Below are 16,548 nucleotides of genomic sequence, written 5' to 3' on the forward strand. Positions count from 1 at the left end.
GTTCAGCTAATACCTAGGAGTCACCATGACACAATGAAGCAGTAAGCAACTGAGGAACCCCACAGGGAACAGGACCAATTACTGCACAAGTGAGCTGAGACCAGGCGTCCCTACCAAAGAAATAGTGAATAGAATTCTCATGTTCTTGCACAAAAAAATAATACTAGTAAATAAGGTTTCTAGCAAACACTTCCTAAAAAGGGGAGGGTGTGGTAAAAAAAATATATATGTTTGCTACTGAAGATTCAAAACTCATGGAGCTGCTGAGTTGGTTTATAAGCTGCCTCTCCAACTCTGGCAACCTCTGCTGGGAAGCCGCTAAGTCCCTACCCAGCACCCCCTGGCCGACAGTCAAGGAGGGCCTGCGGTGACAGTAGCTCCTCGGGCTTGAGAGGCTCTGGAGCAGCAGCCCGTCCCAGGGCCAAGCCTGCTGATGTCAGTGCAGTTCCCAAGTGGGAAGCGGTCAGGCGTCCTGGGTGCTAATCCTGGTTCTGCCCAGTGCATGGCTGTATTACCTGAAGCAAGCCTTTGCTCTGGGCCTTGGTTTTCTCATCTGCAAAATGAGGGGGTTGGATGAGATGACCTCTAAAGTCCCTTCCGACTCTGAGAGAAGTATAAGTATGACTCAGATCTTCGCAAAAGCAGCCAGGAGAGATGGTGAGGCAAGGTCATAGCACCCACCAAAAAGCATGTAAATGTTACCTCTCTCAGGTGGAGGTAGAGAAATAGCAGGGCGGAACGGGACTATTTTTTAAAGCACTGATTACATTTAATAGGACTAAGAGGTCACCAGACCACAGACAGGGAGCAGGGCATCAAGGCAGCCGCCACCTCTCACCAACTCTCAGGGCTGTGAGATAGCAGATAACAGAACCCCCATGACAGGCCCTGCTGCTGCTCTACAGCTCTTTGACCTAACTCCCCAGGAATGGCCTAACACCCCGGGTAGAGCAGAGGTCTCCTCCCTTTTTCTTCAGGCACCTTTCCGATGAGGCAATCCCTCCTGCCCCACCACATCTTCCTCCCTTGCTTAATAATCAAAACACTCCTGGTTTTGAAAATCATTTCAGTACTCAGCACCTACGGTTAAGTTAATCAAGATTCAAGATCTAGAAATCTCTTTGGTGTGTGTCTCTGGAACAGAATTCTTTGAACCAGATTCCCCCCACAGCTATAATTATGTCTCAGCCAGTATTTGGATATTGGAAGCGCTGTTGACACTGCTATCAGTCTCTGAATGCCTCATCCCTTCTTTCTTCCTCTATTATTAAGTTTCCACACAAAGATATGTGGGAAATCTACAGTTTAACAGTTGAGTCAACTTGTAAGATCTGGGAGCAGGCTGCCTGTCAAAACACACTCTGACTTCAATCTTCATCCACTTCTAACCTGAGAAGGACAAACTATGAGTGTTATTTAAAATACTCCTGGATCTTTAGCACAGGGAGATCAGCTCGGTGCTTTGTGACCACCTAGAGGGGTGGGATAGGGAGGGTGGGAGGGAGGGAGACGCAAGAGGGAGGAGATATGGGAACATATGTATATGTATAGCTGATTCACTTTGCTATAAAGCAGAAACTAACACACCATTGTAAAGCAATTATACTCCAATAAAGACGTTAAAAAAATAAAATAAAATACTGCTGGATCTTTCCTTTCAAAACCATTCAAAGGGAGAAAAAAATCCAAATCTCTCTCCTATTAATTACAAAAGAAATCTGAATTGCCACCCAAAAGCATTTTAGAGGGTGGTTTTCTGTGTCTATTAAATAGAATAAGGAGCAGAAGTTCAGAGCTTTTGTTCTGAAGTCTTCATACCATATTCCAGCTATCCAAGAAGATGAGCAGCCAGTGTCCCCAAACTGCTGATGGGTGAAGGCAGATGGCGTCTCAGAGGGGATAGAAAACTCTCCTGGAAAGAATGTCTGTCACTTCCTCAACAGTACAGGTTAACTGTGGTCAAACAGTATTCACTCAACTCCACTCCCCGAGGTCAGAGCCACGGGGTCAAACAACCACTCTCCTTCCCTGCCCCCAGTTATGAGTAGGGAAAGAACGGTCTAAGGCACAAGTATTAAAGGGTTCAGGATACTGATATATTCCTTCTCCAAAAGTCGACACCAAACAACCAAAAGCCCTCAGCAACAGCTTATAGTAAAAACCAAACAAATCTGACAGTGTTGAGGCTAGCTGAAGTTCTCCCCCAAAAGGGAGGATGAAAGCAGCAAGAAAATAATTTCAGAGGTCTTAAAATCTGTTAAATTGAACATGCTTGTCTTCTACAACCCCCAAGTATCAGGGTCTTATTCTATCTAATTATATATTCCAACATTTCCACCCATAACACATATCTGAGTTTTGTATGAATAGCTGAAACACAGCTAGCCACAGGGATTGAGGGGGAAAAGAAAATATAACACAGGAAGTATTTTTCTCCTCCTCCAATCATTAAGACACCCCAGGGGAAAAAGGCGTTTTTGGTCACCTTTAGAGATGTGGTTTGATCTGAAACCCCTCTTTGGGGAAAACCTTTTTCATGACCCTGAACGTTGGCTCACACTGCACTGGCGACTCATCAGACCTCCAAGTCCATTCTGTTTAACTTCCGAAGTAGATACTCTCACTGAAATCCCCATTCTCCCCCCTACCAGATCCCCTTAAAAAAGAAAAGAAAAAGAAAGAAAGAAAGAGGTTGGTTTTCCCCAGCTCTAGGAAAACGCTCCCTCCTCTGTCCACCAATCGCCCTTGTCCAGGACTCAAGTGGCCATCTCCGATTTGCGGAATCAGCACTGGGCCAAGCCGTGGTTTACGGACCCGGTTTACAATGATCAATGGAGCTATGGAAACAGCAGACACCGCGAAGGAGCCTGCTGGCCTCCCATCTGGAGCCTCACAGGCACTGAAGGTAGGAGGGGGCACGCTCTCGGATCAAAACAAACCCTCCCCCGCGCCCGGGGCGGTCGCGGCGGGGATGGGGGTGGTGTCGGTGTCCCAGCGGAATCTCCAGCCTTGCACCTCCCCGGCCGGCGCGCCCCAAGGCAGCACAGCCGCACTCGCAAGGCCCAGGGAAGTGAAATCACACATTCCGGCTCCCAAATAAGGAGCGAGGCTAAATAAACCTCTGAGATACGACTTCTCCAAACCAACCGACCAACCAGCTCAATGAGTAATGGGCCTTTTGTGCCCACAGAAAGAAAGAAGGGAGGAGAGGATAGGGAACCACAACCCTCGAAAATCACTTCCTTGAGACTAGGGGGAAAATTAGCAGAAGTGGTCCCGAAGCCAACCGTTGCGACTCGGCTGGATGCCGCTCAAACCCAAAATGGCAGGGTCCTCACGAGTCCTCTCGAGTCCCCGGCACTCACACCCGGAGGTGACCGGAAACTCGGTCTCGGCTGTGTGGTCCGCCGGGACCTGACCTTCCCGCTGCCCCCCGCCCCCTGCCGCGCACTTGGCACCCCCTCACGCGCGCGGGACAGGCAGCCCCGCCGCGGCCACTCCTCCGCGGCTCCGACGCCAGACCGAGGAAAGCGTCGGCGCGACCACGCTGAGCCACCGAGAGCTTAGGCCGCTGCGGAGTGCCAGGGGTGTCCCCGGGAGACCCCATCCGCCCGTCCTCCCCTCCCTCGGGCCCCAAACCTACTTTTAGGGCGAATTTCTCCTGGGTCCTCTTGTTGAAGATCTGCAAAACTTTCCCGTTGATGCCCAGTCCCAGGACCTGGGTGGTGACCTTGTAGTCGTCGATGATGGCGTTCTTCTTGATCTGCAGGCTCGACTTGACGTGGAACTGGGGGAACTGCTGCGGGGGCTGCGGCGGCGGCTGGGCCGGGGGGTGAGGTTGGGCCGGGGCGGGGGGCTGCGGCGGCGGCGGCGGGTTGGGGAACATCGCCGGCGTTGGACAGCATGGTGCGGTGGCGGCGGCGGCGGCGGGCTGGGGAACAGCACCGGAGTTGGACAGCATGGTGCTCGTAGGCGCGAGAACAGCGGCGGGAGGGCCCGCGGCGGGCCCCTCCTCCGGCTCCGGACGGGTTCCCCGCCACCCCGAGCCCGGCTGCGAAGTTTGGTCCGGGCTGGAGCCGGCTTCCCCGCCCCGGCCCGGCTCCAGGCTCGGCGGGCCGCGGGGCTCCGTGGGTCCCGCTGTGCGCCGCTGGCGCCCACCGGCCCTGCTCCCTCCCTCCCACCCTCCCCCCGGGGGCCAGGCGCTCGGTGGAACGCGGGACGGAGGGGCCCCGGCCGGGGGGGAAGCGGCCGCGCGACAAAGTACCCAGCCCGAGGGCCGGCGGCCGCGTCACAGCCTCGTCTGCGTCCGGGGCCGGTCCTTAAAGGGGAGGGTCGGAGGGGGCAGGGCTTGGGGAGGCGGGACGGAGCTGGGGAGGCGTGGGCGTGGGGGAGGGGCTGGCCTTAAAGGGGAGGACGCGAGGCTTCCGGAGCGTGAAGGGCCAAAGCTAGGGACTGGGGCTGGGGACAAGGAGCGGGGACCGAGAAATCTTAGTTCTTAAATAATCAGGGCCACGCAAAGGGAAAGGGGAGGCGTATGAAAGTAGCTGCATAATCAGATAGATAATCCACTTTTCTCCAATTGTCTGGCTCTTTTAGAGAGCAGCAGCTGAGGGTGTATTTCGAAGGCGGGGGATGACTAGCAAGTATGCGCCAGATGAGACCTCCGGGGTGACCTGGAATTACAGAGGCCACTCATTCTCGGAATAGGGTGAGGCAAATATGGAATATTTTAACTTGAACACTTTCCTCTGAGTTTTGCATTTCTTTTCTCACAAATTCGGTGCACCTCTCCCAGTGGGAAGAATAGGGTGTGGAGAGAATTCCCTGAGACAATGTACCAAAAAGGGAAGGTCTGGGGAATAGGTCCTGATTTCCAATGTGGAAAAGTTAGGCCCTAAACCTACAGCCATAAGAAATGGGTATTTTTGAAGAAGCCAAGTTCTAGTCCAATTTAGCCCCCTGTCTCTGAGGAAGATACTAAGGATCTAGCTGGACCTAAGCATAGCCCAGATCAGGGGAGGAGATTGGGGAGGCCCTAAATTTAAGCTGCCAGAGGGTGTCGATACCTATTCTGATGGGGTTTGGGGGATGATCATGAAATAAATTCCTGCTGATCTCCTCCCCACTCTGACTAGTAAAACAGCTCAGAAATAAGACAAGGAGCCTGAGGTGAAGAGAAAACCTCAGCTTAATTACTGATAAGGCCAAATTAGAGAATGTGACTTTACCTATGGCCACACGTGGCCCCTAACACGTTCCCCCAACACTCTAGAGCCCCCTTGTACAGGGAGACCTAGCTCAGGGAGAAGCAGAGGAGGGAACATCCTAAGAAGAGGTGCCCTGGGGACCGAGCCCAGGCAAGGATGGAGTGAAGGGTAGCCTGAAAGGTAGAAGTTACCCTCCCAGCAGAGTCCCTTCCCGGGACTCACTCCAGGGCCCACTCCATGGACCAAGGAGAAATACGATTCCCCTAACACAAATACTCGCTCTTTCTGAGCACAGTTAATTTAGTGGACACCTTGACTTTGTGCAAGGTGCCGTGCTCAGGCCTGCAGTGGTGGATGGTGTTGATCTGTGGGGGAGAAGAGAGGTACAAGCAGACAGCATCAAGAGAGTGGCACTGACACAAGTCTGGGAGGTGAGGGCAGAGGGATTCTCCTCTGCAATAGCAGGTGGTGGAAGCTCTCCTCTCATGCTAGAGGGTGGATAAGTTAGTTCCCCATTCCTCTGACTCCTCAAAGATAAAAAGACAGCCTACGGCCACAGAGATTGGAAAACACCTCACCCGTTCTGCAGCACTACTATCACTTCCCTTAAGCGCACAAGGGAGAAGACCAAGGACTGAGAGAAGGACGCAGGGATGGGGAGGTGGAAGCACCTGCTCCTTGCTTCTCATCTCAGCTGGGCTGGGGCTGCGCAGGGCTGGGAGTTGGTCGTTTTTCCTCTGCAGAGGGTCACCGGTGGCTTCCTACTGCCTGGTACTGAGTTTTCACCTGCTTCTCTCCACAAGGCTAGAAAGAGGATAAGCTCTTTTTGCCCTTTCAGAGACAGAAGGCACAGTGGAAAGAGAACAGAATTTAGAGACAAATGACCTGAGTTCAAGTCTATCCTCTTTGTATCTGAAACAAGGAGAAAAATAATAAAATTGAATATCGGGGCTGAGTGAGAATTAAATGAGGTAGTGTTCATGAGAACTCCCCAAAAGCTAGAGATGATCATGAAATAGTAAATCTTATAATGACTGAGGCATTGCTGGCTTGCTCCTCTGCTCTGTGCCCACTGCATGGGGATCTGCCCCTGATATCAAAGCTGCCTTCCTATCTAGCTGGGACTCTGGGGAGATGCTGCAGCCCAGTGACCTAGGAATAACTAGACAACTGAAACCACAGCTGGGGCTTCCTTCTGGAATTACAAGGACCAGTTAGGCCCAGGGGGCACACAAGGACTCAGTACATAGAGATTACAGAAGCTGCACACACAGCACCCAGAAAACATATACATATATCAACACAAAGACATGAGTGCAATGTGCCTGGCATGTAACAGACATGAAATAAATGTCTAATGGATGGATAATAACTGGGGAGTGAGATGGGCTAAAGGAAGAACCTAAGACGGGCAAGAGATCTGGAGTCTTAAGTTCCATTCCAGTCCTAACTATGTAACCTCATGCAAGTCCCGCGCCCTCTCAGTTCCCTCTTTCTCATCTGTCCAACAGTGATGTTAACATCTGTCCTGCCTCCCTTGTAGAGCTATTGTAAGAATAAAATAAAATATTTTTCCTTAGGACATGGAAGTCCAAAGTCCTATTTGTATAATACCAAGCTCTCAACCATCTGTAATGAACTACTTAAACAATTTTTATGGATATGTAGAAGCACTTCAAAAGTTAAAAAGTCTATGCAAATAGAAAGTACTATTTTCGTCTACTATTGACATGCAAACACATATGCCATGAATACTGTACACACAAAGACAATTGAAAGACCTCAGGTACATAGAATTTGGTTAATTATAATCCTCCTCATCATTGAATCATTGGTCCATCTCTGCTTTTATTTAATTAGCTATTAGTTTGGTTGTTTTGTTTTTGGGCAGGTTTTTTGGCTGCACCTTGCAGGGATGTTAGTTCCCTGACCAGGGATTGAACCCAGGCCATGGCAGTGAAAGTGCCAAGTCCTAACCACTGGACCACCAGGAAAGTCCTTAGTTATTTTTAATAATGCAGTAGGCACCTGTGAATCCACTACCCAAAATGAAAACTAGCACTTTGACAGTAGCATACATCTAACTAGGTGGTTCCTCCATTCATCCCCAACCCACCTCTGTTTTCTCTGGCCAAGATAACCATTATCTCGAATCCTAGGTTCATTATTCCTTTGCTTTCCTTTTATGTAGTTTTATTTCATAAGGACACATAAAGGTGTCTGACCTTCATAAAAGGTGAAGCTCATAGTGTCTTAAAAGGGAGGTGGATAGGGTTCCCTGGTGGTGCAGTGGTTGAGAGTCCGCCTGCCGATACAGGGGACACGGGTTCGTTCGTGCCCCGGTCCGGGAAGATCCCACATGCCGCGGAGCGGCTGGGCCCATGAGCCATGGCCGCTGAGCCTGCGCGTCCGGAGCCTGTGCTCCGCAACGGGAGAGGCCACAACAGTGAGAGGCCCGCGTACCGCAAAAAAAAAGGGAGGTGGATATAGGTGACTTTATCAGAAAGATGAGGTTAAAATAAGGAAATGTCTTGTCATAGTTTCAGAGTATTCCCCACCTCCTCATGATGGTGGTGACGATGATGATAATGATGGCGATTATTGAGTGCTTACTCTGTACCCAGCACTGTGCTCAGCCTGCCATTGTCTCATTTAAATCTCGTGAGGGTCCGTGGTAGAGATTGCTGGTTGTTTCCGCCAGTATCCATTTCCCCCTCTTTGATAGTAAATAATCTTCAGTATTTAGCTAAGCATATAACTGCCCGGAATAAAAACTACATTTCCCAGCCTCCATTACGGCTGTCTGTGTTCATGACTTGTAAATGGAAGCTGTTGAGAAAAGAGGTAAGTCCTCCTCCTTCTCGTCCTCTTTTCTCCTTCCTGGTGACTGGAATAAAAATGTAATGGCTGGAGGAACTTCCCTGGTGGGCCAGTGGTTAAGAATCCATCTTGCGATGTAGGGGACGCCAGTTCAATCCCTGGCTGGGGAACTAAGATCCCACATGCCGCAGGGCATTACTAAGCCCACGCGCCACAACTACAGAGCCCGAGTTCTGGAGCCCTCGCGCACCACGACTAGAGAGAATCCCGAGCACTGCAGCGAAGAGCCCACGTGCCGCAACTAAGGCCCAATGCAGTCAATAAATATATATATATATATATATATATATATTTTTTTTTTTTTTTTTTAATGTAATGGCTGGAGCTTGAGCAACCATCTTGAATCATGAATTTGGAGGCCACAGTTTGAGGATGACAGAGCAAAAGGACAGAAAGAGTCTATGTCCTTCTATCCGTGGAGTATGCATAGAAGATGGAGCCTGGATCCAACGTATCAGCCCTAAACAACTTACCCAGCCTTTATATGAAATAGAAATAAATGTCCTTCTTATTACAGCAACTGATGTTCTAAGTTTTCTATCACTCACATCCAAATCCCATTCTAACTATTATACAACCCTATGAGATACGTACTGTTATCCTCATTTATCTATTTTAAACATGAGGAAACTTAGTCCTAGAGAAATTGAATAACTTTCCTAGGGGTACATAGTTAGCAAAGCACAGAACCCAGGTCTTTCTGACCCAAAGTCCATTTTCATGGCCCCCACTCTAAATCCTAAGCAGACATACACCCACATATCCTTCTTGATGTCCGAAATATGGTATCTTGCCATTTCTGGGCAGGAATGACCTAAAGAGGTATGGCCTACACTTTCCATTTTAGATAAACTTTAAATCTCCCACACCTCAATTTCCTTCAATCTTGACCTAATCTGTTACAGAGTACAGGTCTGTGTTAATTTGCATGACTGGGTTATATGATAGGATTACTTGTGAATCCATGGCAATATCTCTTCTCAAGGCTTCTCCTGTCCTGCCTTCCACCATCAGAGAGTAAAAATTTCCTATTTTGCTGTGATATGGCATTATGAATGGATGACAAAGGGTGAAAATCTATGGAGGTGAATTTCCTGCAAATTTTCAGATAACACGCTCTTGATGAAATACGATCATCCCCAAGCTGTTGGATAGATATATGCACACAGATAAAGTGGCCTTTGTATCTATTGCTGGGGCACACAAAATTCTGCGGAAGGCAGCACGATTCACAGGAAAAGCTCTCTTCAATGAAAGCTCACTCTTGGAAAGGAAAATGACTTGAGGCCAGGGAGAGATAAGCAGTCTTCATCTTATAGGCTAGTTTTTCTTTGAGAGATTGAGAAATTCTCCAAAGCAAAAATGACAGATATATAAGAATTATTCATCACAAAATTTCTGAAACCTCTGAAAGTGCTAGGGACTGATCCACAGAAAGAAATTTTACCCAAAGTAAATATTGTGGGCAATGCCCTATGTGAGGACATCTCAGAGGGGAAGAAATGCTCTGCTCCTCCGCCCCAATGCCCTTATCCGAACCCCATCCTTTAACTGTTTAATGCCACAGCAGGGAGCAGCCAGAGCAGAGGGAAAGAGAAAGAAGGAAGTACCTAAGGGGGAACAGAAACTTAGCCTCAGAACATCGACAGACATGACCTGGTCCAAAGGGACGGAAAACGGGACTAATTAAGACTACAGGTTGCCTAACTGTGAATTCTGTGCCTTAGTATGGGAAATGGAGAGGAAAGTGGTGACTATCCCACCGTAGTCAAGATAGCCCAAGACTGTTGTCCCATATTAAAAGCTTTGCCCCTCCAGTCTAGCCTGTATCTGGCATGTCAATTGCAATTCAGATGAGCATTCAGCCTGGAGAGTGAAATGGGGAAGGGAGAAAGGTAAAGGGGATTTGCCATCCAGGAGCACAACCAGGGTGTGTCAACCCAAAGGGTCATTGGTCTTTGTCTGGTAACCTGCTGACCCCTGGAATTTTTTTCCATCCCTCTCTTAAGATGAGTAAATGGGAGTGGGAAGGTAGGAAAGGTAGGAAGAGATGTGTGGGGGTGGGGGACTGGGTAGCGATTTCCTAAGTGTATAAGAATAAACAGCTTCCCATGAGACCATAATTTTGAGGCAGCAGAACATGGCGGAATCAAGTCCTGGGTTCAAATCCCACCTCTACCACTTACTACTATAAAAACTGCACCTCTGCATTCTTTTTGTATAATGAAGGGGGAGATAACATTCCCTAGATTAATATTCCCGTGCCAAGTTCTGAGCTGTTACTGACACATACTGATTGGCCTCTGTGGAGCAGTTATTATGCAGCAGGTACATTCATACCAGTCATCTCTTTCAGTCCTTTCGACAGGCTGTACTTAGTATTATTTCTGCTATTCCAATCATTGAAAGCACTGTGGCTCAGAAAGTTTAAATACCCGGCCAAAGTCATCACACTAGAGCAGAAGGGCTGGAATTGAAAACTCATGCTGTTTCCACACATGTCAAAGTCCATGTTCCTAAATGCTCTTGTAAGTTGCATTTGGCTCAGGAGAAGGAAACAGTCTGCAACCTGCATCTCACTCAAATTCCAAAGACTCTTCCTCCAAGACAGAGAGTTAAAGGCAATGAATAAAGTCATTTAAGCAGTAATGAATTTAGGATCCTAGGATGTATAAGCTTTTGAAAAATGACTTAAATATATGAGGTACATGTGGCATAACCCACATTTTGTTTTGGTTTTGCTCATTAAATGACAGAGGTAGGAGCTAACTTTTTCCCCCATGTTTCTCTTTAGGTTATGAAAACTGTAATATTGTAGAGATGAAAAGGACCTATGAAGACCACCTGATCTGTCAACTTTCTCAAAAGACCACACCTACATGTTGACAAGTAGGTGTGTGACCTTAAAAGCTTTAGGCTCTCAGAACTTCCGGTGTCTCACTATATCATGAAAGGAAGTTCTTCCTTTTGTGTGACCTATATAGTACATGTTGCGGGCAAGTCCCTCTCATTCCTGGAAGCTCGCTCATTGATGCTGGCCAGAGGTCTCCCCACAGCTTTGGATGGATGTCTAGAACCCTCCCTTCACTGGAGCAGTAGGTGCAGGGGAAAATTGGATGTGCTGGAAGAGAGAAGTTGGCATGTGGGCCAGCCTGGTACCTGCACCTGACCCCCACCATCAACTCTGCACCCCCTTTCATATCCACAAACATTTACTGAGCTCCAGTTCAGGTCAAGTATTGTACTGGGCATAGGAATGCTCAGAGGACCCTGATGGACCTTGAGTGCCTTGAGAAGTTACATATATATATATTTACATATATATGTAAATGGTGACAGTTATGTATATACATAACATAAAATGCATCATTTTAACTATTAACTAGTTCAGAGGCATTAAGTACACTCACGTGTAGCCATCACCACCATCCATATCCAGAACTTTTCATCTTCCTAAATTAGTTCTCTGAACTCATTAAATAATAACTCCCCACTCCCATCCTTCTCCCAGCCCCTGGCAACCACCATTCCACTTTCTGTCTCTATGGATTTGACTACTCTAGGAAACTCATATAAGTGAAATCATACAGTATTTGTCTTTTTATGACTGGCTTGTTATACTTAGCATAATGTATTTAAGGTTCATTCACGTTGTAGCATCTGTCAGAATTTCCTTCTTTTTTTTAAGGCTGTACCATTGTGTATATATATATATATATATATATATATATATATATATATATACCACCTTTTATTTATTCACTCATCCCTCTTGATGGACACTTGGTTGGCTTTCACCCTTTGGCTATTGTGAATAATGATGCTATGAACATGGATGTACAAATATCTGTTTGAGTCCCTGCTTACAATTCTTTTAGGTATATACCCAGAAGTTGAATTGCTGCATCCTATGCTAATTTTATGTGAAATTCTTTAAGAACTGCCATGTTAATTTCCATAGCAGCTGCATCATTTTACATTCCCATCAGCAATGCATAAGAGTTCCAATTTCTCCACTTAGCTAACACTTGTTATTTTCTAGGTTTTTTGGGTTTTGTTTTTGGTAATAGCCGTCCTAATGGGTGTGGCCTTGAGAGGGTTTAAGTTTGGGTCTTCAGGGCTCACAAACAGGAGAGAGTCATCTAGAAAGTTCTCACCAAAGAAATGACATTTGACCTAGGGATCTAAATATGGGCAAGAATTCTCCAGGCAGGGCTTCCCTGGTGGCGCAGTGGTTGAGAGTCCGCCTGCTGATGCAGGGGACATGGGTTCGTGCCCCGGTCCGGGAAGATCCCACATGCCGCGGAGCGGCTGGGCCCATGAGCCATGGCCGCTGAGCCCACACATCCGGAGCCTGTGCCCCGCAACAGGAGAGGCCACAACAGTGAGAGGCCCGCGTACCGCAAAAAAAAAAGAATTCTCCAGGCAGAGGAGGAGAAAGGGGTAACGCTAAACAATGGAGCAAAGGGAGACGAGAAATTGCACAGCCTGTTTAGGAGCAGCAGGTGGTCAGCACAGGCTGGAATGCAGGGTGTGCAGGGGAGAATGTCAAGATGTGGGGCGAAAAGCAGATTTAAGGGCTAGACATTCCACTAAGGCTTTGGACTTTGGGCAACAGGGAGCCATTGGTAATACTATGTGAAAGTGCTGTGCAAACTTCAACACATGATATAAATGCAAGAACTTAGAACAAAAAAGAAAGAAATGTTTTTAAAGAAAAAAATGGGGACTCCCCTGTGGTTAAGAATCCGCTTGCCAATATGCAGGGGACATGGGTTTGAGCCCTGGTCCGGGAAGATCTCACATGCTGCAGAGCAACTAAGCCCGTGTGCCACAACTACTGAGCCCGCGTGCTGCAACTACAGAAGCCCAAGCGCCTATAGCCCGTGCTCCGCAACAAGAGAAGCCACTGCAATGAGAAGCCCACGCACCGCAACGAAGAAGAGCCCCCGCTCACCGCAACTAGAGAAAACCTGCGTGCCACAACTAGAGAAAACCTGCGCGCCACAACTAGAGAAAACCTGCGCGCCACAACTAGAGAAAGCCTGCGCGCCACAACTAGAGAAAGCCTGCGCGCAGCAGCAAAGACCCAACACAGCCAAAAATAAATAAATAAATATTTTAAAAAATAAAATAAAGAAACAAATGTACTAAGACTAATACACATTACCTGGAAATTGGAGGCAGTTTCTGGCATCTACCAGAAAGGACACTGGGCCCCCGGGGTGCTGGTTCAGGCCAGCCCCCTGGTGTTGGGTCCCAGTGCAAAGGTGGCCGAATGACCCGCCCATGTCGACCTCTCTGGTACGGAGGGGCTTAACTGTCCATGAGATGGGAGAGTGGCCTTCCAGGCCTAGAGGTTCGCAGGTCCCCCCTCCTTCCTCCTGGATCACTGCACTCAGCAACGTGTCACCTTTTAGTGCAAGATTCCAATTCATTCAGACACTTGGAAAATCTCCCCAAGCAGCCACCTGCCTCTGACAGCCCCTTCTAAGCCTGAAGTCGGACCCAGATGAGGCCTCCCCGATGCAGCTGCCTCACTGCCCCTTCTGCCTTGGAGGAGCGAGACAAAGGACTCTTCCCTATATCCAACAGGTAGAAGATTTACAAAATTACAGAATATTCCATCTCTCTCTCTCTCTCTCTCTCTCTCTCTCTGAACCTTTAATACAGCAGTCCCCAAACTTTTTGGTACCAGGAACCGGTTTCGTGGAAGCCAATTTTTCCACAGACCGGTGGGAGGGGGGATGGTTTCAGGGTGATTCAAGCTCATTACATTTCTTGTGCACTTTATTTCTATTGTTATTACACTGTAATATATAATGAAATAATTATACAACACACCATAATGCTGACAGGAGGTGGAGCTCAGGCAGTAACGCGAGCGATGGGGGCAGCTCTAAATACAGATGAAGCTTTGCTTGCTTGCCACCGCTCACTTCCTGCTGTGCGAGCCGGTTCCTAACAGGCCACGGGACAGTATCAGTCCGTGGCCTGGGGGTTGGGGACCCCTGCTTTAGTACGTGAACATGGTACACAATGTAAAAGCCCCAAAGGACATATAGTAAACAGCTCTCTCCCAGCCACCCAGTTCTTTGCCCGATTTTCTCGTGCATCCTTCCAGAGGTATTTGAGCCAGTCCAGCTTTTTGCTTAGGAACTAGCATGGACTGTGTTTGGCCTAAATCCCAGGACACCAGATCCTAAACTCCGAAGTCACACTGTCAAGAGGGAAGCCCTAGATCATCCATGTTACCCAAAGTCAAAAGGCTTGGATAGCTCATGGCCATGCCAACCTTCAGTGTAGCCTTTACTCTGTGCTTCCTGGGATCAGGGCATCCTCTGGAGTCTGAGGCTTCTCCCAGCATCGGTGAGGGGAGGGATAGGAAGTGAGCGATGATGGCCTGGGGTGGTAGCTGGGTATAGATCAGGGAAGAGGGTGAGACCAATCCTGGAAGAGGAGAGATGGGGCTATGCTCCCCAGTTCTGTGGGGGAGGCCTCTGAATCTGGGCCCACTGGCTGCCCCCCTTGTGTCTGCAGAGCCATCTGCTGCAAAAGCCCCTGTCAATAGGAAGGGTAGCAAAGAGGGGTGTGTGGGCAGCCTTCCCCTGGGTCAGGGCCCAAGTAGAGGTGTTTCTTCAACTCTCGGTGTGATCGCAGCTGCCCCAGCCACTGAGCTCCTGCCTGCGTCACTCCCCAGGAATCTGGTTCTTGTTTACCACCAAGAAGTGTGGTGATTACAGAGCCAAGTGGCCCTCCTCCAGCTTCCTCAGGGAGTGTGTGGGGAACCCAGGGCCTGGGAGACGTACTGAGTGGGAAGATTAGCGGGCTTCCTCACCAGGATGAGTCAGGGAAGGGCCTGGCGGGACTCCAGCATGGCCTGGGCTGGGACACCTGGGACCATCTTCTACAGAGCTGGGAAAAGAAAGAGCAGGGCAGCAGAAGAAGCAAATGAAGGTGAACAGTCAAGGACCAGGGGCAAGGAACCAGGAAGACTGGAGTCAAGATGACACTGCCTGTTGTGCGCTCCGCACTGTGTTAAGAACAGAGAACTGGCAGGCAGTGAAGCCTCCTGCAAACTTCTTATCCATCCCTAGTGACTGTCCAGCGCCTGCCACAGAAGAGGACGCTTTTTTTTTTTTTTTTTAGGACGCTTATTTTTGCTTGGCAGATGGAATGGAAGACGGTGGCTGGCACTCAGGGAAAGACAAATAAAAGTCATAATAATCATGCCAATTGATCAAGCACTTCCTATGTTCCTGACATGGGTCTAAATGCTCACCATGTGTTAATCAATCCCCAGAACAACCCTACAAGGCAGATGTTACTAATATCCTTTCGGGGACCCAGATGAGGAAATTGAGGCCCAGTGTGTTTAAGTGACTTAAAGTAAGGACTGGAGTGGGGATTTGAAGGCAGGAAGCTGGGACACAACCCTGTCTTCTTAGGCACCATGCTTTCCTGAGCAGGGAGCAGAGGCCACAAAAGATAGACAGCTTGGGGCATAAGGCTCTATCCTAGAGTTTCTTCTCCCATCAGTTACCCTGCTGTGACCTCACCCCCATGCCAACCCTGGATGGGCTCCACTGGACCCTGTTCTAGGCTTGGAAAAAATGGCAATGCAACTAAGATGGTTATTTTTTCCCAAACCAAATTTCCAATCATCTATTCCTCTGGATCAAGATCTTGGTCCAAAAGCCACTAAAGGTGTTGGGAGGAGAACAAGAGCTGAGCATCCTACTCCCTCTTCCTCTCCCTGCTCCTTGTCCTGAAGCCTTTTCTCTTCTGTTCCCTCTGCATTTTTCAGAACATTGTCCAAATGCGGGGGTATTTCCAAAACACCAGCTTGCTCCATTTACTTCCCACACAGCTGTCTGCTCTTTTCTCCCTGGGAAGTTGAGCTAACAAGGCAGTCTGAAAATCAGGTCATTTCTACTGTTTTTCAGCATTTCCAGGGGCCCTGGTGCTGCGAATGGAAATGTCAACGTGGGGTAGTTACATGGCCCCATGCCGTTTTCCGACTACCGTTTATCCATAATCGATTCCTGAGAAAGACAAAGGATGTGGATAATCAGCCAGGCAGATGGAGTGTCAGGAGGCTAGGACAGAAGAGAAAACATAGCTCCCCTGAAGGGAGAGAGAAGAAAGGCCTCTGGCTCAGGGAATGTCTGCGGTGGGGACAAAACAGGCTCCAGAGAAAAGCATCAGACTCAGACCTGGCCTCAGCAGATAAGGTGTGTGTAGAGGAACCAATTAATCACTGGACGTGTCCTTTAACATCTGACAGCCTTTGGAAGCTCTCTCTAGGAAATGGGGAAGGAAGTAGTAAGGAAGGACCCTGAGGGTATCACATGAAAGAGGAAGCATGGGCATTAGAATAAGGTAGAAAGATCACAAGTCCTGGAAACTAGTTATTTAAAGACACTCCTTGTAACACACACACACACACACACACACACAC

General features: G+C 48.5%; 1 protein-coding gene across 1 annotated transcript in view; it reads right to left on the reverse strand.

Moving 5' to 3' along the window:
- Positions 1–13,378, reverse strand: part of MAPKAPK2 (MAPK activated protein kinase 2) — a 53,068-nt gene extending 39,690 nt beyond the window's left edge. The window contains exons 1-3 of the mRNA XM_065871302.1: positions 13,258–13,378; positions 4,182–4,318; positions 3,644–3,931 (exon numbers count right to left, since the gene is read on the reverse strand). Coding sequence (XP_065727374.1) covers positions 3,644–3,931; positions 4,182–4,318; positions 13,258–13,378 — 546 coding nt within the window. The remainder of the gene's footprint in view (positions 1–3,643; positions 3,932–4,181; positions 4,319–13,257) is intronic.
- Positions 13,379–16,548: the final 3,170 nt, after the last annotated feature.

The sequence above is a fragment of the Phocoena phocoena genome, chromosome 1, assembly GCF_963924675.1.
Source record: "Phocoena phocoena chromosome 1, mPhoPho1.1, whole genome shotgun sequence".
Taxonomy (NCBI): Eukaryota; Metazoa; Chordata; class Mammalia; order Artiodactyla; family Phocoenidae; genus Phocoena; species Phocoena phocoena.